This window comes from Elephantulus edwardii, unplaced genomic scaffold (genome assembly GCF_000299155.1).
Source record: "Elephantulus edwardii isolate Elephantulus edwardi_28Jun2011 unplaced genomic scaffold, EleEdw1.0 scaffold00003, whole genome shotgun sequence".
NCBI lineage: Eukaryota > Metazoa > Chordata > Mammalia > Macroscelidea > Macroscelididae > Elephantulus > Elephantulus edwardii.
In genome coordinates, this window is record NW_006399753.1 from 41,218,370 (window position 1) to 41,246,355 (window position 27,986).

The 27,986-nt window shown below is 38.0% G+C and overlaps 1 protein-coding gene and 1 pseudogene across 1 annotated transcript in view; both read left to right on the plus strand.

Moving 5' to 3' along the window:
• TPP2 (tripeptidyl peptidase II) overlaps nucleotides 1-27,986 on the plus strand; it is a 118,167-nt gene that overhangs the window by 30,628 nt on the left and 59,553 nt on the right. The window contains exons 7-12 of the mRNA XM_006879489.1: nucleotides 4,420-4,574; nucleotides 7,362-7,438; nucleotides 12,117-12,244; nucleotides 14,320-14,419; nucleotides 23,475-23,623; nucleotides 27,769-27,884. Of these exons, the coding sequence (XP_006879551.1) occupies nucleotides 4,420-4,574; nucleotides 7,362-7,438; nucleotides 12,117-12,244; nucleotides 14,320-14,419; nucleotides 23,475-23,623; nucleotides 27,769-27,884 (725 nt within the window). The remainder of the gene's footprint in view (nucleotides 1-4,419; nucleotides 4,575-7,361; nucleotides 7,439-12,116; nucleotides 12,245-14,319; nucleotides 14,420-23,474; nucleotides 23,624-27,768; nucleotides 27,885-27,986) is intronic.
• Nucleotides 23,919-24,904, plus strand: LOC102868280 (annotated as a pseudogene).

A 27,986-nucleotide genomic window follows, 5' to 3' on the forward strand; every position in this document is an offset into this window, starting at 1 on the left:
GGTTGTGTCATCCGCATAACGCAGATTGTTGATAAATCGTCCACCAATCTTTCTCCTCATAGAGCCCCAGCTCCCGGATAATAGTGTAGTAAAAAAAAAAATCAATATAATTCATCTTACTAATATTATTTTTTTTTTACCTTAAGAATGAATAGGGAAAAACAAAAGGATGTTCTTTATCATTTCAAAAAGCTGGAAACTCTGTGATCACTCATCAACAAAAGACTAATTATTTTTTAAAAGTTATGTTTTTTATACTGTTGAATAACATAGTAAAATTAAGATATTTGCATATACTTACACATTAATCTCAAGTATTTAATCTATAACAAGGGTATACTACGCTTTGCTTATCCATTCATCCATGAATGGGGATATTTGGATTGTTTTCACACAGGTTTTTATTTTCTCCAGGCAGATACGTAGGAGAATTGTATGGGTATAAACTCTTAACTCCTTGCCATCCAATCAGAACTGACTCAGCTGACCTTCCAGGAGGGTTTCCAAGACTGTAAATTCCGCAGGAGGAGATTGCCCACCATTCTCCCTCAGAGGTGCTGGTGAATTTGAACTCTAGACTATGCCACCAGAGTGCCCTAGCCTGGGTGTAATATTTATAGGCTTAGGTTTTTACAGAAACTACCTGTTCCAAAGTGGCTCCATACACTATTTTACACTCTAACCAGCCGCGTGTAAGAGTTCCAGACACTGCATACTTGCCAATACTTGGTATGGTCAATCAACTTAATTTTCACAAAAATTAGTGTCTAGGGTATTTTTCAGGCATGAGAGGGAATAACATTATAATCTAGCATTTCTTCTTTTTTTGACAGTAAGTGTGGGATTTCAGGAGAAAATAAAAAAAATAAAGAATTAGCACCATTGGTTCATAGTCTTTGATGACAGCACATGATTGAGCAGAGGAGTCTCAGCACTGCAGTAAACCCACCTAGAATGATCATGTGCTTCCATGTCTCCCAGAGTTCCAACTATTCTAGTGCTAATATCACTTGTCACTTAGCATTGTGCCTGTACTGTTTAAAATACTTTTTACCAAAAAAAAGGGCCTAATATTTTGTTTTTATTTTATTTTATTTATGTGTATTTTATTTATACACATGAGTATGTGTATTTTATTCATATACTAATATGAAATTGTACTCTCACCAAGTTACTGAAAAGTAAACACTCTGTAGCCACCATACAGGTCAAGGGGGGAAAAAATTACTAAGTCCTTACCACTGTTGTTCCCTAATTACTACTCAGCCTTTTTCCTCCACAAATTAACTACTATCCTGACTTTAATAGTAAACCCTGTGAACTTTGATAAATGACGATAGTTCTAGAAAGGCTTCAGGCCTTTTGTTCACGTGATCGCTATCGTGGTGCTCCACTCAATGGCAATCAGCAACATCTTACCTATTAAGCTCATTTGTTTGAACCATGTAATAATTGCCTGTTTTGTAGGTAATCTGTGATCTAATAGTGACAGTTTCACATAGTTAAAACCAAAATTATTTTTTTTTATCTAAATGGAACCATTTATTATCTGTCCCTTTGTGTGTGACTTCTTTAGTTCAATTTTTTTTTAATTTTATTTTTTATTATTTGTGTGTGTGTGTGTGTATACTATCATATAGGATCTGACTGGTACAGGAGAAGATTGTCCCTCCTTCTCCAGCAGAGAGAGCATCTGGTGGATTCAAACTGCGTACCTCTGGGATTGCAGTGCAGCTTCTTGCCACTAGGCCACCAGAGCTCCCTTATTATTTTTGTGAGATTCATCTAAAAGACAAGTAGTTCACATTTAATTGCTGTGTAATAAGTCAATTCTGTTAACATACCACGTACCAACTTACTATTCTTGAGTAATTTTTGATTGCTCAAGGATCTTGGAGTTGCTTAAATTTTTGCTACCATTAATGTTTTTGTATATAAGTGTATGCATGTCTACTGAGAATGTAGGTAAATGTCTACTGAGTATGTAGGTAGGTGTGACATTGCTTGCCAGAGGGTGTACCTGTGTTTGACTTTCCAGAAAACCAGTGTTGTCTCCCAGCTTCCATATTACAGTTATCTTCATTAACATTAGTTGTTCTCAGCCTTTAGAATTTTAGCCGGTCCGTAAATTGTATAGAGGTTTCTCGTGTGGCTTTAATTTGCATTTGCTAAATGAGTAATGTCGAACATTTTTTCATATGTGTTTTGCCATTTATTTTTTGAGCGAAATGCTTTTTCAAGTGGTTTACCCATTTTTCTTTTTTCATTTGGAAGATACTTTATACATATACTTATTTGTCAATTTTATTTCTTTTAATACTTTTCTTGTGACTTTTTCTTTTTAATGTTCTTACTTGTGCCTCAAATTTAGTTTCAATATGATTCATTCAGTTTTGTTTTATGGCTTTTGCTTTATGTCTTGTTTACATAATCGTGGACTGCTACAGCATCATGAAATTGTTGCTTTATGTATTGGAAGCATTATTTTTCTTTCACATTAATATCACTAATGTAAATGCTGTGCCATGAGAGGGGTTGTATTTTTGTTATGTGATCTAACATACATAGCTTCCCTCTCAATACCCAGTTGATTCCAGGCTGGTTATTGAAAAGACCAGCATTACCTCACTATGTGGACAGATTATTTCACTTTTGTTGTAGAGCATCGTAACTGGGTTCTGTTTTAGTGCCTGTTGATTTTGTATGCTGTAGTAGTTCCATAATTATGCATTTTCTAGTTACATATTATTGTCTAGCTCTATGTCCACAGAATAAGTAGTGAAAGGGACTTGGTTAGTTTATTGTTCAAATGTTATGAAATACACAGAAAGGGAATTATATAATCCAGGGGTAGCTGACTAATACATATAATTCAGAGAATTTTTTAATTTTTCTGAATTTTTGGTCAGATAAGATAGTTAAGATTTGAGTATATGTTTACATTCCTTAAATTTATGTTTAATGAAAGAAATCTGGAGAACGACCACTTGGCCAACTGACTGGAAGAGATCGATATTTGTTCCTATCCCAAAGAAAGGCGACCCAACCGAATGTGGAAACTACAGAACAATTTCACTGATTTCACATGCAAGCAAGATTTTACTGAAGATTATCCAAAAACGAATGGAACAGCACATCAACAGAGAACTACCAGAAGTCCAGGCTGGTTTCAGAAGGGGTTGTGGTACTAGAGATACTGTAGCTGATGTTAGATGGATCTTGGCTGAAAGCAGGGAATACCAGAGGAATGTCTATCTGTGTTTCATTGACGATGCAAAGGCATTTGACTGTGTAGATCATAACAAACTATGGCTGACTCTGAGAAGAATGGGAATCCCAGAACACTTGATCGTTCTAATGCGAAACTTATACTTGGACCAGGAGGCAGTCGTCAGAACAGAGCAAGGGAACACTGCATGGTTCAAAATTGGGAAGGGCATATGCCAGGGATGCATCCTATCTCCATACCTTTTCAACCTATATGCAGAACAGATTATCCGGGAGGCTGAGCTCTATGAGGAAAAATGTGGGGTCATTATCAACAATCTGCGTTATGCGGATGACACAACCCTGCTTGCTGAAACTGAGGAGGACCTGAAGCGCCTGCTGCAGAGTGTCAAGGACTGCAGCCTACAATATGGATTGAGGCTCAATGTCAAGAAGACAAAGATTCTCACCACTGGACCAATTGGCAGCATCAGGATGGATGGTGAAGAGATTGAGATTGTACACAGCTTTAGTTTGCTTGGCTCCATAGTCAACAGTCTTGGCACCAGCAGCCAGGAAATTAAAAGGCGCATTGCCATGGGAAAGTCTGCTGTTAGGGACCTCTCCAAAGTGATGAAGAGCAGTGGTGTCTCTCTGGAGACTAAGGTGTGTCTGATACAGGCCATGGTCTTCGCAATCACCTGTTATGCATCAGAGAGTTGGACAATGACCAAGGAGGATCGAAGGAGAATTGATGCCTTTGAGCTGTGGTGCTGGAGAAGAGTATTGAGAATACCATGGACTGCTAGGAAAACAAACAGATTTGTCCTGGAGAGGGTTAAACCAGGTGGTTCCTTGGAGGCAAGGATTCTGAGGCTCCGTCTAACATACTTTGGACATGTTGTAAGGAGATACCGGTCCTTAGAGAGGGACATCATGCTTGGGAGGGTGGAGGGACAGCGCAGGAGAGGAAGGACCTCTATGAGGTAGATTGATTCAGTGACTAGGATAATTGGGATGGGAGTGTCAGAGACAGTGCGATTGGCACAGGACAGAGTGGAGTTTAGGGCTGTTGTACATAGGGTCGCTATGAGTCGCAGGCAACTCGACGGCACATAACAACAACAACAACAAATTGAATGAAATGGTTCAAACTTTTCGTCCTATGAGAACATTTTCTCATTCTTTCCCTCACTCTCTTTTTTTCATTAGGTGCTCATGGAACACATGTAGCTAGTATAGCAGCTGGACATTTTCCAGACGAACCTGAACGGAATGGGGTAGCTCCTGGTGCTCAAATTCTTTCAATCAAGATTGGTGACACAAGACTCAGCACAATGGAAACAGGCACAGGCCTCATCAGAGCGGTGAGTACATCTGAGTAGTCATTTAGAAGATTAATGATGATGGCCTTAGGTATTTTGACATTCAGAAAGGGCTCCTGTCATAACAAACACAGGATAAACAGCACTTAGTATATAAGACTATTTTACCTACGAGGAGAAGATAAAATAGATGAATGCGACCTTCTAAGAATCAAATCCCTATGCACGTTCAAAAACTTCTCCAATAGGTAAAAAGGGAAGCCACAGATTGGGAAAAAGTATTTGGTAATGACATGTCAGATAAGGGACTTATATCCAGAATTTATGAAATACTTGAGCACCACAACAATTGTTCATCAACAAATGAATCGATAGAGAAGCTGTGGTATATTCACACAATGGAATACTATGCTGCATTGAAAAACAAGGAACCCGGGTGACCCTGGAGGACATTATGCTGAGTGAAGGATCTCAGTCACAAAGGGACAAATATTGCATGGTGCCACTGTTGTAAATCAGGACTGACATCGGGGTTCAGGGAGACTGATTAAGATGGATTCAATAATGTATACTGCATTGAAACAGATGAGGGAGAAAATGGTTTAAAAGGGATATGTGATTAGGTATTTTGGCATGACAGGAGGCCAGAGCAAAGGCTGCATAGTGGAGTGGACCTGGGGGGAGTGATTGTAAAACAATGAAAGGATTTTTCTATTACTTTTCCAAGAGGGTAGTGTATTGAGGGGGAGGATTGGGCAGGGAGAAAAGTGCCAGAATGAAAGAATGGAAATCCAAAGTCTCTGTAGATGTTCATTGAAATTAATAATACATTTTTTTAAAAGTGAAGAAAGACTATTTTAATTATTAATGCTTGTTTATTTATTTTAAAATTAAACTAGAAGGTGTTGTATAGAAAGAACTACAGTTAGTTAAATGCAACAGTGAAACAAGAATCAAGATTTTTACTAAAGAATGAAATAATTGAGGATGATAGTATGGTTTTTATCATTGTTATTGGGATAATTTTCTTTTTTTATATTTTTTATTTATTTTTTTTTACAGAGGTTTTGGATTTCCATTCATTCATTGCCGCAATTTTCTCCCTGCCCACCCCTCCCCACCAGCTCACTTTCCCCTCCGAAGAGAGAGAAAGAAAAAAAATTCCTTCATTAGTATACAATTCCCACGTCCCTTCCCCCCACCCCCCACCCCGAGTACGCTTCTCTATGCAACCTTAATTCTGGATTCCTGTGCTAACCATAATACTCAATCATATATCACTTCTAATCTGTTCTTTCCCTCATCTGTTTCAATACAATGTACATAATTTATCCAGTTTTTTCTGTTATACTCCAACCCTGATGTCAGACCCAGTCTTCAACAGTAGCACCATGCAGTATTTGTCCCTTTGTGACTGAGATATTTCACTCAGCATAATGTCCTCCAGGGTCACCCACTTTGAATAATATTGCATGAGTTCCTTGTTTTTCAATGCTGTGTAGTATTCCATTGTGTGGATATACCACAGCTTCTCTATCCATTCATTTTTTATGGGTCCTTAGGCTGCTTCCAACTCTTTGCTATTGTAAACAAAGCTGCAATAAACATGGGTGTGCATATATCTGCTTGGATGGCAGACATGGTCTCTCTGGGGTATATTCCCAGTAATGGGATTGCTGGATCAAATGGTATCTCTATTTGCAAATTTTTGAGAAAGTGCCACACCACCTTCCACAATGGTTGCACCATCTTACATTCCCACCAACAGTGAATAAGAGTTCCAGTTTCTCCACATCCTCGCCAGCATTTGTGGCTTGCTGTTCTGTTATATTTTGCTCTCCTTACTGGGGTGAGATGATATCTCATAGTTGTTTTGGTTATTGGGATAATTTTTTTAAAATTTATAAAAACTTATTTCATACTTGTATTTTTAGATGCCTCTGTAATTGGGTGAGATGTACAGCTATTAATGTGTTCTGAGAAAGAGATAATATTTACATCCTGTTGTACCTTTTCTCTTTTAAGTCCTTGGCATCAATAAAGCGGAAAGATAGTAGAAACCTTTTATGAGAAGCTGCTGTTCCTGACTTTTGTGTGTAGTGAGCAGACTGTAGTATTTTACTGTTGTCTGTTTAAAGAAAGAAGAAAATTATGTCAGTTTTCGGTTTCACTGTATTGGTAAAGATTTTTTTTTTTATTTTAAAATACAGTTGGATTAATTCTGAATATTAAAGAAAAACAACCCAGCCCAGCAAAAAACCCTCTCAGCTAACATGCTTCATCAACCTGAAAAAAAAATTTAAAGCTCAACTCCATTTTAACACATGTATTGTGTTTTTACTTTGATGTTCCTATTTGTAAAATGTAGTTAAAAACTCCTCTATTCTACCTCTTCCTCCTTCTCCCTACTCTTTTTTACAATGCTGAAATTTTTTTGAGTATTTACATGATCTACCTTTTTCCTCTCAAGTTTATCACCACAAGCAAAAGTGACTTCTAAATTTTATTTAGAATGTGATTGGTTTATAAAGTGATATTATCTCCTTTTTATTTATTTTTTTTTTTACTGACTGTTTATAGGCAGCTCTAGTGACCTAGTACATAGGTAGTGGTTCTGTTGTCTTAAAGGCCACACCACTCTGACAGTTCAAGTCCACCAGCAGCTCCATGAGAGAAAGATGTGCACTCTCCCCTTGTGCAATTTCGAGCCTCAGAAACCCAGTGAAGGACCAGCTCTGAGTTACTTCCAACTTGACAGCAGTGACAGAGAGAAAAGAAGATACTTTTTTTAAATGATTGTTTAAACTCTATTTCCAATCTTCTTACTAGATGATAGAAGCTATAAATCACAAGTGTGATCTTGTCAACTACAGCTATGGAGAAGCAACTCACTGGCCGAATTCTGGGTGAGTATCATTTGGTGGATAGCCACACGACTGCAAGTGAGGAAGATTGACAACTATTGCAAGTCACAACTGGAAATGAATGCAGGCTCAATAGTTAGATGATAGCTGCCTGTCCCCCAAAGCTCAGACCCCCCCATTCTAATGGTCATAGCTTTGATATTGCCAATTCTAATTATTGATCATGCTTAAAATCTCAAATTAGACATTCTTCTTTTTGTTTAAAACTTCCTTTTGTCTGCAGTGTTTATCCTATTAATTTGAGAATCCCAACTCATAGACCCATGTGTTTTATTGGGGTTTTATTTCTCCCTCCCCCTTATTAGGCCCACAAAATCCTTCCTAACCAGTTTAAATATGAGCCGGTCATTGTAATTACTCATTTCACAGATCTCAGACTGTTTGATGTGTGTTTTTCAGTGATGTTCTCTGCTTGATCAGCTGAGTTTTGCTTTCCTGATCAAGACTAGACATTTAACTTTAAATTTATGTCCACAGTGCTACATTTTTGCTTGCTTCTTTGTCAAATACCAGTTGACCATAAATAGATGGGTTAGTTTCTGGGTTCTTGGTTCTTTTCCATTGTTCTATGTGTCTGTTATTATGCTAGTGCCATGCTGTTTTGGTTATTACATCTGTGTAGTAGGTTTTGAGATCAGCAAGTGCTATGCCTTCCACTTTATTTTTGTTATTCAGAGATCTCTTTTCTTTCCAAATAAACTTGCCAATTTTCTATATCTTTGAAAAATCAATTTGGCATCCGAATCGGGATTACATTAAACATGTAGATTGCTTTTGGTAGGCTTGTCATTTTCACTATATTTAATCTTCCTATTCCTGAGCAGGAAACGTTTTTCCATTTACTTAGGTCTTTTATTGTTTCTCACCAGTAGTGTTTTATATTTTTCTTTGTAAAGGTCTTTTGCATCTCTAGTTCAAGTGCCTCTGTGTTTGTCTATCATAAATGGTATTTTCTTTTTTTAAATTTAATTTAATTTTATTATTTTTGTGTATGTGTACCGTCAAATCATATCTGACTATACAGGAGGAGATTGCCCCTCCTTCTCCAATAGAGCATCTGGTGGATTCAAACCGCATACCTTTCTTTGTTTCATTCTCTGTGTTGTCGTTTGGTTTTGTAGAGGAATCCCACTGATTGTTTCATGTTGGTCTTGTATCCTCCCACTCTAAGTTGGTCTACTAGACCTAACTTTTTTTGGTTGAGTCCTTGAGGTTTTCTTTGGGCACTATCATATCATCTGCATATACTGACAGTTTTACTACCTTTTTGCCGATCAGGATGCCTCTTACTACCTTGCTTTTCATACCGCCCTAGCAAGTACTTCCTAAACAGTATTGAATAGGAGTGGTGAAAGTGGGCATCCTTGCCTGGCTCTTGTTCACAAGGTGAATGCCTTTAATCTTTCTACACTGAGAATGATCTTGGTTCTTGATTTTTCCTATATATATATGTTTCACTATATTGAGGAAATTCCCTTCTATTTCTATTTGTTGAGTGTTTTAATCAGGAAGAGGTATTAGATTTTGTTGAAAGCCTTTTCTGAATCAATTGATAGGACCAGGTCCTTCTTGTTCTTTGCTTTGTTAATCTGAGGTATTACATTTTGGAAGTCCTTCATGTCCTCTCTGATCTGCATTGTAGCCCTCCAGGCATCTCACCTTATTAAAGCCTTCTCTCCTAAAGTCTATCGTCCTCTTTGGCCTGTGAAGTGATAAAGCCAGATTCTTCAACTGAAGCTGTTTCTGTCCAGAGGGGTTGCAGGCACCTGCCTCCGTAGTGTTTCAGTGTACCAGCTGGGAAAGTGAGTCTCTCACCTGATTGCAGCCCTCTCTCTTAAATTCTGTTGGTCTGGGGAGTGGCCCCTGTGATCAGGTTTCCTAACCGAAGTAGTTTTTCTCTAAGGGAGTTGCAGGCCCCTTTCTCCCCAGTACCTCAGTGTGTGGCTGTGGGGATGAGTCTCCCACCTATTTCAGCACCTCTCTTAAATTCTGTTGTCCTCTTTTTCTAGCCTGGGGAGTGATCCCAGTGATCAGTTTTCCCAACTGGAGTAGTTTCTTTTTAGGGAAATTGCAGGTTCCTCTTTCCCCAGCACTTTAGTGTGCCAGCTGTGAGTGAGTCTCATACCTGCTTGCAGCTCCTTCAAGTTTTATTGTCCTCTTTGGTTTCCAGTGCTAAGTTTTTCATTGAGTATTGTCTTTTTATCATACTATTTTCACCCTTTACCTCCTTATATAAATGTTTTCAATACATTTACCATCTTCTTTTAACATTCTTTTTTTAGCTTATGCCTTAAGCTACTCCAGAGAAAATTAAAAACACTTAGAATGGATTGGTCCTTTAGTTTCCTGCTGTCTCATCTGATTCTACTTTCTTCTTTTGTAAAGGATGAAGCGTACACAGTGCAAAACAATTTGAACACTTGTATTCTGGAGCCCATTCATTTATTTTTTCTCAAAGATTTTTCTCTGGTATCATCTCTGTTTCCTAGATTATTAGTAGAATACAAACAAACATGCTCTAGTGTCTGTAATGTTGAAACAAAACTTTCCTCTAATACTCACTTTTCCAGAAATACTTGTTAGTTATGTATATTCACTTTCTCACTTCTTCTGTTTCCATCTCCTAAATGTATTCCAGTTTGTCTTGATAGCCTTCTCTATTCCATTCCTTTCTCATGTTGTCTTTGCTTTCAAATCCTGTCATGTCTCTGGCTTCAAGCTAGTTAAATAGCACTAACTGTTGTTGTGGAGTAAGTTCTCTTGAGGGGCAAGCAGTCTCATGTGTTTCACAGTTGAAAAGTGCTCTCTAGAGTTTTCAGGCCTAAAAAACCCCCTCTCATTACTGTTGAGTCAGTACTGACTTATAGCTGACCCTCCAGCAGGTTTTTGGGAAGCCATAAGTTGCCTCCCAAAGGTGGAGGGGAAGAGATTCCCCATCTTTTCCCCATGGAGTGACTGGAGGATTCAAACCACCAGAGATGCTGCCCGAGTAGCACTACCTTACTCTATACTAGTCCACCAGAGCTTAATGGTTGCCTTTTCAGAAGTAGATTGACTGCCTTTCTCCTGAGGAGCCTCTGGGGAGACTGGTAGTTCCAACTTTATCTTTTCCTGCCCTCTGTATACTTGAAATTACTTACTTTGTTATTGTTGTTATATGTTGTCAAGATGACCTCAACTCATAGCAAATTTGTTATTAGTAAATTGTAATTAAAAAAAATTAATATTGTTGGTGTGTACCATCAAGTTGGAGTCAGCTCATGGCTGACCCTTCAGAAGATTTTTGGAAGCAGGAAATTGACCTTGAGGAAATTGCCCATCCTGTTCCCATGGAGCAGCTAGTAGATTGGAACGCATGCCTTTGGATTGGCAGCACAGTTCCTTACCACTGAGCCACCAGAGCTTCCAATATATTGGTAGATGATATTGTTGAGAGTTTTTAGTTACTTCATAGAATCTGTTACTCCCCCTTTCCTACCTCCATATCACTTAAATATACTGTCATTCTGGTTTCTTAAGCTCTCTATACAAAGTCTTTTCAAAAGGAAATTTTACCAGGCAAAATTGTGTAGTTTGTTGTTCACATACAACTAATTTTCTTGGAAAATTAGTAATTCACTTCTTGTGAGCAGTCACCCTAAAGGTCACCTCACCCTCTGTTGTCATTCCAGTATCTGATTTACCTTCTCATTTTTCGTCTTTGATTTCTCATCTTTCCTTACCCAGATAGTCTTCACTTGTATGACTTTGGAGTCTCCTTTTCTTATATGCCTTATTTATGTTGACTCTGTTTGCCTCTTCTTAATAACCTACTTCCTTTTATCAGTGTCAGTACATCTTTCTTGTTTGTTGTCAGGAAGTTACTGATCAGACTTCTTATTTTTAAAAATCTTACTCAAAAGTTATCATTCACTTTTACAATAAAAGGGATTTTTGTCCCATAATTTGTAATCACAAATATATAGGAATCACCTAAAAAATCTTTTCTGAATACATTGTTTTAAATGAATGATGAAAATAAAACTTCTTGTCAATATTTTCTTTTAGTTCTTTTAGAATATATTTATTCGCTTATATTCACTTTGGTATCAAGCATTTTTCTTACAGTTAATTTCACTGTTCCTTCCACACACTAACTTTCCACACACATCCCAGCTTTCACTTGGGATGATGGATTATATTCCACTAATACATAATTTGACTTAGTATTTTGGCATTATGGACATTTTGAAAATAGAGGCTTAGTGTTTGTAGTTTAAGGGCAACCCCTGTGTGATTCTAATGTATGCACCTGTATTTATAGCTGCTGTTCACTTTATTACTGGGAATTCATGTTTTCATTTATTTATCTTTTAAATATATACTATATTAGAGAAAAATTTCTTATTATAGTACTGTATTTATTAGAAAATGTAAAAGTTTGAAAAACACTGAAAATGTAAAAAAAAATTAATATAAATTTGTTGTTATATATCCTGAAAATCTGTACCAACAACGAGCAATGTGTTAGGACAAAGGAATTGTGTCTATGGCTAAATATTTTAATAACTATAAATTTTAAGTGAAGGGTTATAATTAGTAAGTAAGAGAAATAAAATGTATAATAAAAATTAAAAAAGTGTACAAGTTCTATATATTTAAAGGTATTCTCTCTTTTCAGACGAATTTGTGAAGTAATTAATGAAGCGGTATGGAAGCATAATATTATTTATGTCTCAAGTGCTGGAAATAATGGTCCTTGCCTTTCAACAGTAGGTTGCCCAGGTGGAACCACATCAAGTGTCATAGGTTAGTTCCTGATTTAGAAAGAAATTTATTTTGAAAATAAGCAAACAGAAAAATAGCTAAGTAGTTGAATTTCTACTATTTGCCAGACACTTTACCTAAATATGCTCTTTGGGAATATAATGTCTAGCAAGGAAGTTGTGTTACCTATAACTTAAAATAGGACAGAATACATGATTTAATAGAAGTACAGATGAAATGCTAGGAATCACAGAAACACAGTTACTTCTGATTTAAAAGTTGAGGCACACTTAATATTGAAAAAGGTATGGGAGTAAGGAGTCCAGTAGATATAGCAAGGAAAGAACTTTGTGGATTAAGTGAACGTTATTGTTGATTGCCTTCGGGTCGAGCATGACTCATAGCGACACCTTGTGGACAAAAAGCTGGAAGCCCCTCTACAACTATTGACATTTATCAAAGTTCATAGAGTTTCCGGAAGCAAGTTATTTAGGAAGTGAATAATATTTACTATTTTGTCACTTTCTTATTCCCAGATTCACTGAAGTTTTCACACTGAGTTTTACAAAATAGTTTTATGTAACAGTATTCTTAGCTTAAGTCCAGTTCACTCACCATTCTAGTTTTCTATCTTGAGGGTATGTGTGTAATAAAGAAGCAGTTGGAATGAGGGGTTTATATAACTGGATTTTTTTTTTGTATTATTTTTGTGTGTGTACACCATCAAATCAGATCTGACTGGTACAGGAGGAGATTGTCCCTTCTTCCCCGGCAGAGCATCTGGTGGATTCGAACCGTTCGCCTCTGGGATTGTGGTTGTAGCTCCTTGCCACTAGGCCACCAGAGCTCCCCTATATAACTGGATTTTAAGTCTTGTCTCTACCAGTAATTTTGTGCATTTTGTTAATTTTTCAGCTTGAGATTTGTTTCCCAAATTATTACAATAAAGGGACTTCATTTGATGTGTGTGCTCAACGATTTTTATAATCTTTTTAATTGGTCTGCTTGTTTATCGAAATGACTGTTGCATATTTTCATTTATTTACTCATTAAATTATAGCCTTTTTTTAAAAGGTAAGTTTGCTGCCTACTTTATTTTTCTTTCTTTTTTAAAACCTCAGACTTCTGATATGATTATTATTTTAAATGAAGTGTAGTGAATGATTCTTTTTCCTAAAGTTGAACTTACTATAGAAGTGTTATAACTGTTTAAAGCACACTGGTTGTTTTCTTTGGGGTTTTTTTTCTTTAACACACACAACATACAAGTTTAGGTATATTATTTAATCCACATGATCCTGGAAAATAAGTATTTTTCTATTCAAAACTCACTGCCATAAAATGAGTTTCAACTTAAGGCAGCCCATTGAGTTTCTGTAGCTGTATATCACAATGAGAGGAGGTGGCTCACCTTTATTGCTCTGAGCCAGTGGTGGATTCTGACCACCAAACATGTGTGTGGCCTTTGGGCTAGCAGCACGCTTTGCCAAAGACTGTACTGCCACGGTTCCCTTTGTCTTCAAAGTAAACCCAAAACCTATACTGTATGACAGTAGATTTGTCCTATAGGGTTTTCCAAGGTCATGATCTTTCTGGGAGCTGACCACCTCATCTTTCTCCTAAGGAACATCTGAGAGGTTTGAACTGCGAGCTTTGTAGTTAGCAACCCAACACTTAATAGCATGACACCAGCAGGGCTCTTCATTCAAGAGTAATGTGCTTAATACAATGCCTAGTACAAAGCAAAAGTACCTTTGTTATTATTATTATTTTAAAATTTTTCCATTTACAAACGAGAACCGAGGTTTAAGGAAACGAAATAAGAGAATTCACAAGGGCGCTCTGGTGGCATAGTTCTTAGGGTGTTGTGCTGCTAACCTAACGGCTATGCCCTAGAGTTTGCAGCTACCAGTGAATCTGCAGGGAAAAGGTAAATAATCTCCTCTCATGCTGTTTACAGCCTCTAAAATAGACTGCGGGAGGATGGCTGTTTGAAACCAACTGGTTTCAAATTTATGGCAGTGAGTTTTTACCTAAGGTTATAATGCTAAGGACACATAATTTAAAATGCAGATCTTTGTTTTACTTCTTACTCAATGATAAAATCCATTTCACAGGTGTTGGTGCTTATGTTTCTCCTGATATGATGGTTGCTGAGTATTCTCTGAGAGAGAAACTGCCTGCAAATCAATATACTTGGTCTTCTAGGGGCCCAAGGTAGGTTCAGAGTAGTACATGAGATTATTATATGTGTATATTGATTTCAGGGTTTTGGAATCTCTGTGAACATTAGAGAAATGACAATAGTTATAGAACAGGGTTCAGATCCTTTGTGTGCGTGTGTGCGTGCGTGTGTGTGTGTGTCTGTGTATCTGCTGGTACAGGAGGAGATTGTCCCTCCTTCTCCAGCAGAGCATTTGGTGGATTGAAACCGTGAACCTCTGATTTTGCAATGCAGCTTCTTGCCACTAGGCCACCAGAGCTCACCAGTTCAGATCTTTTGTTCATAGGGTCACTATGAGTCATACTCAACTGAGGGTAGTTAACAACAACAACATATTGATTTACACTATTTATATGGATGAAAGGGGATATCCACCAATTCTTTTTGTTGTTTGTTGGGTTGTTTTTTGGTGGTTTTTTTTTTAGGGGTTTCTTTTTAGTATTTTAATCTTGATAAACACTTTAAGGACAACAGATATTAAATTATGTTGATAGAAGAAATAACTGTTTAGAGTATAAGCATTCATATTTGAAGTCTGAATTAAAAACTAAGGACTTGATCTTTTTTTTTCCTTTGAGAAAAATTTATATTTAGAATTAGCCAGCTGGACTCAGTGTACATGATTCCAATTTTGTTGGTAACATCTAAAGCATCAGAGTCAGGAGCAAGTTGAACATAGGCCTTCTTTTCTCCATCAGGCCTAATCGAGGTGCTGGCCCTGACCACATCAGTGTCACAGAGCTTCTTTACAACTTGTTTGATTTGGTGTTTGTTGGCTTTGACATCCACAGTGAACACAAGTGTGTTGTTATCTCATATCTTCTTCATGACTGATTCTGATCAGAGACAACTTGATGATGACATAGTAGTCAAGCTTGTTCTTCCTGGGAGCAGCCTTCGGGGGTATTTGGGCTGCCTTCAGAGTCTCATCATCTTAGGCTGCTGGAAGGTGGGTGACGTGTGGATCTTCTTTTTCTTTGTGGCTGTAGGTGCCCTTCAGGACTGCCTTCTTGGCCTTTAATGCCTTTGCTTTGGCCTCAGTTTAGGAGGAACAGGGGTTTCCATCTTCATTTTTGGCACCATGTTAGTAGAAAGGCAGGACTAAATCTTTAAAAATAGTGGACACTTTGTTTTAATGAAATTTCATCTTTGGTGAAATCATTGTTGATATGATTTTCATACCTCTGTTCGTGTTTTGAAGTAAAAACCAAGTTTTAGTGCTCTTAGATGAGATTCATAAATGCACAAATTCTGTTTGATAAGTTGTCTTTTTCTGTATTAGTTCCCTAAATCCCTCTTGAGTATATTAATCTGATTTCAGGAACTGGTAAAACTTTCTCAAGAAAAGGATACTATTCTGATGTGTATGGTGAGGTAGGGAATTCTGTTGGCCTACTGGGTAGGGAGTTGGCAGTTTTAAAACCACTAGAGAGAAAGATGGGCCATCGTTACTATGTAATTTACAGCCTTTAAAGCCCTTTGAAGGGTGAGCTCTGAGTCATCCCAGCAGGTTTTTGTGACTTAATATCTGTAATTGTTTTTTAAAAAATAAAATCTATTTTAATAACTTCCTGTATCTGTTTTGAGTTAAATTATAAGTATCATTGAAGTTAGTTTAGCAAAAACGTTTTTCTTTTATTATTATTATTATTGATTTTAATGAAAATTTACAGATTTTGGATTTCCATTCATTCATTGTAATTTTCTCCCTGCTGCCCACCCCTCCCCTCCAGTTCATTCTTCTCTTTGAAAAGTAGAAGAAAAACTCTTTCATTGTTATACAGTCCCTCCCCCCAAGTCCACTCCACTATACAGCCTTCATTCTGGACTCATGTCATGACAATAATACCTAATCATATATACCTTTTTAATAGTTCTTTCTCTTATCTGTTTAAATGCAGTATACATAATTCATCCCATCTTTCTCACTCTTCCGCCAACCCCTATGTCAGTCCTATTTTACAACAGTGGCACTGTGCAGCATTTGTCCTTTTGTGACTGAGATATTTCAGTCAGTATAATGAATCTCCTCCAGGCTTACCCATTTTGAATAATGCATGAGTTCCTTGTTTTTCAATGCAGCATAGTATTCCATTGTGTGAATATACCACAGCTTCTCTGTCCATTCTGTTTGTTGATGGGCACTTGGGTTGTTTCCAGCTCTTTGCTGTTGTGAACAAAGCACAATAAACATGGGTGTACATCAAAAACAATTTTAGAATTATTTTTATACTATGATTCATTTTTATACATTCATTCACATATATTGTCTCAGTCATATACATTTTGTTTTATACAATCATTTCTGTGCATTGTTTTATATGATTTATTACTAATAATTTTATCTCTGTCTCAAGTCCCCTTTGCACCTTATATATTCCTTCATCCCCACTAATCTCTGCTGACCTAAAGATTTCTTCTTCTTTCCTCCAAACCCCTTCTCCCCTTTAACAGTTACATATATCTTGTTCATTTTTTATAATGTCAGTAGTTGTATTATCTTTATTAATACCAGCAATGAAGAAAGATGATTTTTTTTTTAATTTTTTTATGTCAGATTTATTTTAATGAAAGTTTACAGAGGCTTTGGATTTCCATTTATTCATTGGTGGACTTTTCTCCCTGGCCACCCCTCCCCCAATTTGCTTTTCTTTTTGAAAAGAAAAAGAAAAAATGTTTTTATTGTTATTCAATCCCTCCTCCCAGGTCCACTCCACTATGCTACCTTTGTTCTGGACTCTTGTCATAACAATAATATCTAATCATAGATCCCTTTTAAACAGTTCTGTCCCTCAAAAGGTGTTTTTCAAAATGCCACATTAGAACAGTGGGAACCAATTGGTGGAATAATCATTTCTCTTTGGAAACCTCATAAAGGAGATGGCATTATAGTTTTCCTTGAAGGATGGATAGAGGTTTGTTTTGAGAGTCAGAAAAGAAAGGAGCTCTCTGCCAAGAATATCATGAACCCAAAGATAATGTTTAGGTTATTGCCAGTTGCAGTTGAGTCATATATGACTTATAATCACCCTGTAAGCAACAGATCTGAACCCTGTCCTATCTTGTGCCATCCTCACAATCTTTGGCACACTTGAGCCTTTTTCTGCAGTCACTGTGCCAATCCACCTGGTTAAGGGACTTCTCTTTTGTCATTCCCCCACCTTTCCAAGCATGACTTTCTCCAGGAAATAGCCTATTCCAGCAATGTGCCAGAGTATGAGAGAAGAGTATAAGGTTTAGGAAATTACTAATAGTTTGTTTAGAACAGCATATTAAACCTCTCCCCCAAATTAAAACCAAAAACAAAACTATTAAGTCTTTTCCAACTCATGGCTATCTTATAAGAGTAGACCTGCCCCATAGGATTTCCAAAGCTCTGTGTCACTAGGGAATTCACAGCTTTCTCTTGTAGAGCAGCTGGTAGGTTCAAAATGTCAGTCTTTTCATTATCACCCATTGTTTTAACCACTGGACCATCAGAACTTCTGTGTAAGGTCCCAGGGTAAGAAAGTGGCTTGTGCTTCCTTCCATTCAGTAGCATTGTTTAAGAAAGGACTGATGATGGCTTCCATAAAAGTTGTTAACTGCAAGGGAGCTCTGGTGGCCTAGTGGCAAGAAGCTGTGCCTCTGTTCCAGAGGTACATGGTTTGAATGAATCCTCCAGATGCTCTGCTGGAGAAGGAGGGGCAATTTCCTCCTGTACCAGTCAGATACAGTTTGACGGTACACACACACACACACACACACACACACACACACAAATAAAATAGAAAAGAAAAAAGTTGTTGGCTGCAATTCTGTCTCATGGAGACCCCATGAGCGCACAGTATATAGTTGGCAAAGCTATGAACTTTTAAAAGCAGTTCTCCAGGCTTACCTTCTGACATGCCTCTGGGTGAGTTTGAACTGTACACTTCTCTGTTAATGGTTGAACATTTAACCATTTGTACCAAAAAGAGACCCATTCATAAAATAGCAGCCTAAAAAAGCCTTATGGAGTCGTTCTTACTCTATAATATGTGGGCTTGCCAAGAGTTGGGATTGATTCCCTGACAACCAGTTTGCTTTTTAATTACTGTTTTATTAACATAAGCCTAGAAATACTGTTTGGGCACATATCAAATACCGTAATGCTAAATTTAGTACTCTTAAGACACCATCCTAGTCTTCTAGGTAATGTCTTGAAAAGAAAATGTATTTATTTATTAGTGTATTGTTCCTCTTTCTTTCTTCTTTATGCTACTATCTATCCCTTCCTGCCTTACAGTCTAAGCAACTATTTCCCTTATGATCTTTTATGACACATTGTCCCGAGGAATTAACACCTCCTTGTTAAGAGTTCCTTAGGGAGCTCTGGTAGCATAGTGGCACAGCAACACCTTAGTCCTTTGAATTAATTGTTTCTAGGTATCTTTGATTTTCATCTATCTTCTTTGCTCTTGAGATCGTAATAGTTCTATCTAATAAGATGACTCACACTTTTAAAGCCCTAATCACTACTTACCAAAGTTGGAGGTGGTGGTGGTGGTTTGATGCTGATGCTGTCGAGTCAACCGTGACTCATAGTGACCCTATGAACAAGAAACCTGAACCCTGTCCTGTTCTGTGCCATCCTCACACTCTCTGACACCTCTTCTGGACTGTGTTAATGCTGGTTGACCATGTTTCTCTCCCAGGCTACTGACCTAAGGCCCATGGGCTAGCAACTCATTCCCACAGGATATTTGGTTATGATTAAGAAATTTACATGACTTTTTCACCTGGTGGCACTAGCATAAACATGGATGTATGTACAGCAGTTACAAATAGGCATCCATAGTTGAACTAGTAAAACTATCACCCACCAGCTTTGTATATATGGTCATGAGTGTAGTCCCTTTTATCTGCCCATCTCCTTAATGCTATTTTCTATTGAAAACAATCAGGTTATGTGTTTTACCTACATCAGCAAGCTTTTTACCCTCATCAGCCCAACCAGCTGACTTAAAATTACTTGTCATTAAATAAGAGGAACTAGATGTCAGAGTCATAAGTCAGCCAAAATGAAATGTTTTATATTTAGAAATAAAATATTAACTTCATTAATTCTTGGTAAGATTCATTTAAAATACTTAGCTTTGTGGTTTGTATGAAAATAAAGTACTTGAGAGTATTTAAATTTTACCAGTATTTTCTGCTTATGGAACACTTTAAACAATTAAAGAAATGTCAAAGAATTAATGAGTTGTGAAATGGTACAACTACTGTGGAAAGCAGTCTGTTGCTTCCTCAAAAAGTTGGAAATAGAAATAGCATTTGACCCAGCTATCGCACTTCTTGGAATATACCCCCAAAGAAGTCAGAATTATGACATAGTTCTATGCCCCATCTTTAGTGCAGCTTTATTCATAATAAAAAAGAGATGGAAGCAGCCCCAGGGCCTATCAACAGTTGAAAGCTGTACTACATTGTGCCATACTATTCCTGGCAAGGACTAATAACAGCCACTGCTGTTGGGTTGATTCTGAGTCATGGTGACCCTCCACTCGGGTTCTGAGCCTGTAAATCTTTCTGGGAGGAAACAGACCATATTTCTTCCTTGGAGCAACTGGTGGGTTCAAACTGCCAACCTTTCAGTTAGTAGCCAAGTGCATCATGCACTGTGCTGTCAAGGCTTCTTAAAAGTAATCATGGTTTGCTCACTTTGAAGAAGAATGGTATAGGTAGTATATCAGCAGCCTTCCTTGGAAATTTCTAGGGAAACGTTGTTGTTGTTATGTGCCGTCGAGTTGCTTGCGACTCATAGCGACCCTATGTACAACAGCCCTAAACTCTGCTCTGTCCTGAAAGAGTTGAGGGTGGGCTGGAACATCCATTATTCCACACTCCCCTGAGCTGATGGCAGGGGCTTCCCTGGGATGTAGCCTGAGATTGGAGAGAATAATGCAGAGAGGGGACATCTGTACCACCAAGGAGGAAAGGTCAGAAGGAGAGCCTCTGCACACAGCTCCTGCACCAGAAACTTCTAGAATCAGGGAAAGAGTGCCATCAAGACGCATGGAAATCTCCCAGGAATGCTCACAGATGCTAAGAGCAGACACGGTCATTGCAAAGATGGAAGAGAAGACCAAAATGGATGTCAGAAGACTGAAAATTGCACTGGAGTACAGAGAAGCCAAAGCACAAGGAAGAATTCAAGATACTAAAGAGTTGAATAGAAGACTTCAAAAGGCAGCACGGGGTGACAAAGTAAAATATTACAATGAAATGTGCAAGGAGTTGGAGTCAGAAAATCAAAAGGGCCGAACTCGCTCAGCATTTCTTAAGCTCAAGGAACTGAAGAACAAATTCAAACCTCGAGTTGCTATAATCAAGGGTGTTTTAGTCAGAATATGAAATGATCCAGGAAGCATTAAAAGAAGATGGAAAAGAATATACTGAGTTACTGTATTGAAAGGAATTGGCAGACACACAAGAATTTCATAAAACAACATATGAGCAAGAGCCTACGGTGATGAAGGAAGAAGTTCAAGCTGCTTTGAAGGAAATAGCAAAAAACAAGGCCCCAGGAATAGATGGCTAACATATGCTGCCCTGGATGTGCTCACTAAGTTGTGCCAAGAAATCTGGAGAATAACCACTTGGCCAACTAACTGGAAGAGATCTATATTTGTTCCCATCCCAAAGAAGGGTGACCCAGCAGAGTGTGGAAACTATAGCACAATATCATTATTTTCACATGCAAGCAGAGGGAAACATAAGCAGTTAAATACTCAGACTCACCTGAAGGTACCTTGGAAGAAAGACCTGGCAATTTGCTTCTAAAAGATCACAGGTGTGAAAACTCTGTGGTGTGCAGTGCTATTCTGCACTCGTAGCATTGCCATGATTCAGAATCATCTTGACATGAACTTACATGATATATTTAGGACTATTGCAGAGGGTCAAGGACTGCAGCCTCCAATATGGATTGAGGGTCAATGTCAAGAAGACAAAGCTTCTCACCACTGGGCCAGTTGGCAGCATCAGGATGGATGGTGAAGAGATTGAGATTGTTCACAGTTTTAGTTTGCTTGGCTCCACAGTCAACACTCTTAGCACCAGTAGCCAGGAAATTAAAAGGTGCATTGCCATGGGAAAGTCTGCTGTTAGAGATCTCTCCAGGGTACTGAAGAGCAGTGGTGTCACTCTGGAGACTAAGGTGCGTCTGATACAGGCCACGAACTTTATGATCACTTGTTATGCATCAGAGAGTTGGACATTAAGGAGGATAGAAGGAAAATTGATGCCTTTGAGCTTTGGTGCTGGAGAAGAGTATTGAGAGTACCATGGACTGCTAGGAAAACAAACAGATTCATCCTGGAAAGGGTTAAACCAGGCAGCTCCTTGGAGGCAAGGATTCTGAGGCTCTGTCTAACATACTTTGGACTTCTTGTAAGGAGGGACCAGTCCTTTGAGAGGGACATCATGCTTGGTAGGGTGGAGGAACAGTGCAGGAGCGGAAGGCCCTCTATGAGGTGGATCAATTCAGTGACTGGGGTAATCGGGATGGGTGTATCGGAGACGGTGAGATTGGCACAGGACAGAGCAGAGTTTAGGTCTGTTGTACATAGGGTCGCTATGAGTCGCAAGCAACTCAATGACACATAACAACATTCTAAGGAGCAGAAACATAGTGTCCCATTATTTTGTTCCTTTGCTGAGAATAGAGGACATAGGTAAAGGCTTTAACCCGTTAGTTAGTTAGTTAGTTAGTTAGTTAGTTAGTTAGTTAGTTAGTTAGTTAGTTGCCATTGAATCAAGTACGTATGACATATAGCAATCCTATGAACAAAAGAGCTGAACCCTATTCTCACACTCTGACACACCAGAGCCCATTGCAGTCACTGTCAATCCACGTAGTCAAGGGTCTTCCTCTGCTTTTCCAACCCTCCACCCTTCCTAGCATCATATCCCTCTGCAAGGAATAGCCCCTCCTAGTAACATGCCCAAAGTATGGGAGGGGAAGCCTCTTCAAAGAGCACTCCGGCTGCACCCACTCCAAGACATAACTGTTTGTTCTTTTAGCATACCGAAACCCTCATGTTGGCAGTCTGATGAGAGTATACTGGTCAATACTGTAACCACATGACACTAAATGTTAGTCTGTATTGAGAAGTGCTATACAATAAGATAGCCTAAATTTTGATGATTTAGTACCAAAAAAAAATGTAGATTCTTTGATTCCTTATATGTTGAAATTATAGCATTTTAATGTATAAAATAGTTTATTTTATCCATTAATTTCATCAGTACCTTCATAGGTACCTTATTTTTTTAAAATGCAGCTTGTGTAAAATTTTAAATTACCACTCTACTTCATATTGTCTTTGTTTTAGACCTTAAAAAGGGAGGAAACCATTTCTGCTCATTACAGACAAAAGTAAATATATTCAAGGAATCTGAGCAAAATCCCTAAAATATGGGATATGAGAGAATTGTGTCATTATTTTCCCTTCACTTTTGACCTCTCATGCATAAACCCAGCTGCGTGCACATGTGTAAACCAGCCCTCTGCTATTGCAAAGTGGCAGCTGAGTTCTAACTGCAAACCTTTAATTTAGCAGCCTAATACTTAAATGACTGTATTTCCAGAGTTTCTTGCACACATTTTAATATAAAGGAATGCTTATAATATGGAAATGGAAGCCATATTGGGCATTTTTTTTCCTCTATAGATTTCTCCATAGTAATATTCTTGTCATCATGTGTAATGATTGCAAATAATACATGATACTGTAGGATCATTTGACCAGTGCCTTTTAAAAAAATTAATTTTAATGAATGTTTACAAAGACTTTGGATTTTCATTCATTCATTGTTGCATTTTTCTCCCTGCCCCCCCTTGCCCCAAGATGGCTCTTCTCTTTGAAAAGTAACAGAAAACTTTCATTGGTGTCCAATCTGCCCCCCTCCGCCCCCTGAGTATACTGCACTATGCAGCCTTCATTCTTGACCTGTGCCTTTTTATGAAGGTGTGTTCATTCTGTTTTCACCATCCTAAGTAGATTTTGATGACTTTTCTTTTAGTGCTGATGGGGCTCTTGGAGTCAGTATCAGTGCTCCAGGAGGAGCCATTGCTTCTGTTCCTAACTGGACGTTACGAGGGACTCAGCTAATGAATGGGACATCTATGTCTTCTCCAAATGCGTGTGGAGGCATTGCTCTTGTGCTTTCAGGTAAAGTTGCTGATTATTAAAATATGAGATTTTACTACCCTTTTTAAAAAATTATAAATAAAATGATAGAGGATATTTTGGTACTTCACATATAATTTCAGTGGCATTTGAATTGCTCTTCTTAGTGAGATGGAGTTTATATGTACTGTTGATTCAGAACTGACTCATAGCTGATCCTCCAGCAGGTTTTCAGTGGCAGTACATCGCGTGAGGGAGTGTTGCGAGCATCTGGTGGATTCAAATCATGTGATTGCAGCACAGCTTCCTACCACTGGGCCACCATTAGCTTTAAAAAATGAATTTTTGCTGCCATTTTGGCGACGGGAAGAGCTCGGGTGTGGGGCAGCGGAAGGCGGGGGTGGTGATGGGATAACTTTTCAAAAGAAAACGTCTGCCCTCTCCGCCTGAAATGGCGTCTGGTCTCCTACGGCCCAGGATTTTGCTCTTTAGTTAAAAGGCTTGTCAGTCCGAGAGCCTTTTCAACTGCAGGATCTTCAGGTTCTGATGAGTCTCATGTAGCCACTGCACCACCAGATACCTGCTCTCGAACAATCTGGCCTGATGAAACTATAGGACCATTTGGACCACAGGATCAGAGGTTCCAACTTCCTGGGAACATGGGCTTTGATTGCCACCTTAATGGGACATCTTCACAGAGGAAAAGCCAGGCTTATAAAACATTGCCTGATGTCCTGGCAGAACCTTTATCGAGTGAAAGACATGAGTTTATGATGGCACAGTATGTTAATGAATTTCAGGGGAATGATACACCTCTTGAACAAGAAGTTAATAGTGCATGCAGAAACTTACTTTGAAAGTGCTAAAGTAGAGTGTGCCATCCAAACATGTCCAGAATTGCTGAGAAGAGATTTTGAATCACTGTTTCCAGAAGTAACAACCAACAAATTAATGGTTTTGACTGTAACACAGAAAACTAACAATGATAGGACTATTTGGAGTGAGGAAGTAGAAAATGAGAGAGAAATGCTTTTAGAAAAGTTCATTAATGGTGCTAAGGAAATTTGCTATGCTCTTCGAGCTGAAGGCTATTGGGCGGACTTTATTGACCGATCATCTGGTTTGGCATTTTTTGGACCATATACCAACAACACACTTTTTGAAACTGATGAACGCTATCGTCATTTAGGATTCTCTGTTGATGATCTTGGCTGCTGTAAAGTGATTCATCATAGCATCTGGGGTACTCATGCATTTGTAGGTAGCATTTTCACTGATGCAACACCAGAGAGCCATATTATGAAGAAATTAAGTGGCAACTAGCAGTCTTGACAATGTATTTTACTGTACTGTTGGTACATAAATTTGATCTGTAAACACTAGCAATAACTGCAGTTTTAAAAACATACATATTTTGAGGTATTTATGTCAGGATTATTAAATTTACAACACTGGCAAATGATTTGTGATTTTTAAATTGCAATTCTTTGATGTTCATATTATCATTGAACACATGTTGAACATAACCACAATGTATAGACTGTGGTGATTAACATGTAACCAGGATATGAATGAGTTCTTATTTCTTCCCTTGTTGAATAAACCTGTTTTAATTATTTTTCTCCATAAATAAATCACACATTCAGTTGAAAAAAATGAATTTTGAATATTCTTTTATAGTTTTAGTTCTAGTCTGTTCTTTTATGGTCTAGTTCTACTTCTAGTCTTCAGTCTTAGTTCTAAAGTCCATAAATTGGGGTAAGGTAAGAAGATTCTCAGTAGCTAAGTATTTTTACATTTGTAGCATAAAATAAAGCCAGATAGTAGATATAAGATTCCTTATTTTGCCTACCTTATTGTGTAGAGATAATTTGTTTTCTGAGATTGTTATGGAGGGAGAATTCAACAGAATTTGTATTCTTGGGATCAAAGTAAAGTTTAAGGTTTAATATTATTTGTGTGGTGATTAATAATTTTGTGGATGTGTTTATTCAACAAATGGATTTGTTGATTGTCTACTGTTAATTAATATCAGGTATTATTTTTGCTATAGGACTAAAATACAGCATGCCAACTTACCTGCCAACATAGAGTTTACAGTATAGTTGGAGGTATAAGACTGTTAATAAAATAATACCTTTTACAATGTGTGTTAAAGAATGATGAATGCTAGGGAATGAAATGACACAGAGGTTGGGATTATTTAGGAGGATTATAGTGTTAAGTGTCACTTAAGTAGGACTCAAAGTTAGGATAGCCACCCTGTTGTAAAGATCATGCCATAGAAACTATTTTGGTTTTCTTTACCCTACTACCACTTTAGTCCATGCCTTATCTGATTGTTGTATCTGTTTGTTCATCCAATGTCTCTCTTTTGGTAAATTTGTACTCAAGAGGAAACCTTGAAAAACAAACCAGTAGTTTCATACCACTTATTTTCAGTCTTTTGTTTATGCCACATTATTTTCCAGTTTGATCCCAAAAATCTCAATATGGAAACTTTTGAGATGGATTTTGTTGTGACTCCCTAGCTCTATTTCTAGTCTTATTTAAACTATATATTTCCTGGTCTCTCACATTTCCATCTATAAACACTGTTTTCTCTGCTTAGAATTCAATTCTGCTTGTTAGCCTGACCTACTTCTATACAGCCTTCAAAATCCAGAGTATCTATCAGATCCTCTCATGTAGTTTAGCTTTTGTGAATTCTCACTGACAAAGTCTCATTCCTTGATGTGCTCTTAAAATGTTTACATGTTTGTTTCGTTTCTTACAATATCATAATGTTTATATATTCGGTGTACTCAAACAGGGAGGACATTTTCTTTTTCATCCTTACCACAAAATGTGTAGCATTCTCCATATCCTTTATGTGGTACAGTAGTTCCTAATCTGGAATTACCTAGAATTACCTGATAATCTTTTAATAAATATCAGTACCTGGGATGACACAACTTTGCTCGCTGAAACTGAGGAGGACCTCATGCACTTGCTGCAGAGGGTCAAGGACTGCAGCCTTCAGTATGGACTGAGGCTCAATGTCAAGAAGACAAAAATTCTCACCACCGGACCAATCGGTAGCATCAGGATGGATGGCGAAGAGATTGAGAGTGTTCACAGCTTCAGTTTGCTCGGCTCCACGGTCAACACTCTTGGCACCAGTAGCCAGGAAATCAAAAAACGTATTGCGATGGGAAAGTCTGCGGTTAGGGACCTCTCTAAAGTACTCAAGAGCAACGGTGTCTCTCTGGAGACTAAGGTGCCCCTGATACAGGCCATGGTTTTTGCAATCACTTGTTATGCATCAGAGAGTTGGACCATGACTAGGGAGGATAGAAGGAGAATTGACGCCTTTGAGCTGTGGTGCTGGAGAAGAGTATTGAATGTACCATGGACTGCCAAGAAAACAAACAGATTCATCCTAGAGAGGGTTAAACCAGGCTGCTCCTTGGAGGCAAGGATTCTGGGGCTTCGCCTGACATACTTTGGACATGTTGTAAGGAGAGACAGGTCTTTAGAGAGGGACATCATGCTGGGTAGAGTAGAGGGACAGCGCAGCAGGGGAAGACCCTCTATGAGGTGGACTGATTCAGTGACTGGGGTAATCGGGATGGGTGTGTCAGAGGCAATGAGATTGGCACGGGATAGAGCACAGTTTAGGGCTGTTGTACATAGGGTCGCTATGAGTCGCAAACGACTCGACGGCACATAACAACAACAACAACAACAACCTGGGATCATACTCTCAAAGATCCTGATCTTATGGGTTTCTGGTTAAAAGTCAGCTCTCGTTTTTATAAAATTCTTCTGATATTTATAACCTGAAAGTAGGTTGAAAGCCACTGTCAGCAACCGTATTGACTAGCAATGCTTAAAGAAAATGACACTTCATCAACTTCATCTTAGCCTCCTCCATTCCCAGTTAACATTTTTCTCTTTCTTGCATTCTTTTTACTGCTACATGACTTACATTTATGCCATTATATAATAGGAACACAGTATTTTTTATTGCTTGAATTATTGGTTAAAAACAGTTTAACTATGCGTAATTTAAAAAATAATCTAAAATATGAATGCCATAACAAAAAATTAAAATCAGAAAATCTTTCTGTGTCAGCTATATGAGTGTGTGGGGTCAGTTTCAAGTATTATGATCTGACACTACTTTTGTGTTTGTTTTATTTTAGGTCTGAAAGCGAATAATGTTGACTATACAGTTCATTCGGTCAGAAGAGCTCTGGAAAACACTGCAGTCAAAGCTGACAATATAGAAGTATTTGCCCAAGGACATGGTATTATTCAGGTATTATTGTCTGAATGAAAAGTATGATGGAAATCAGCAAGATGTTGTAGATAATACTGGGTAATATTTCCTGCCTAACTAAGATAATTTTACCTGCATTTC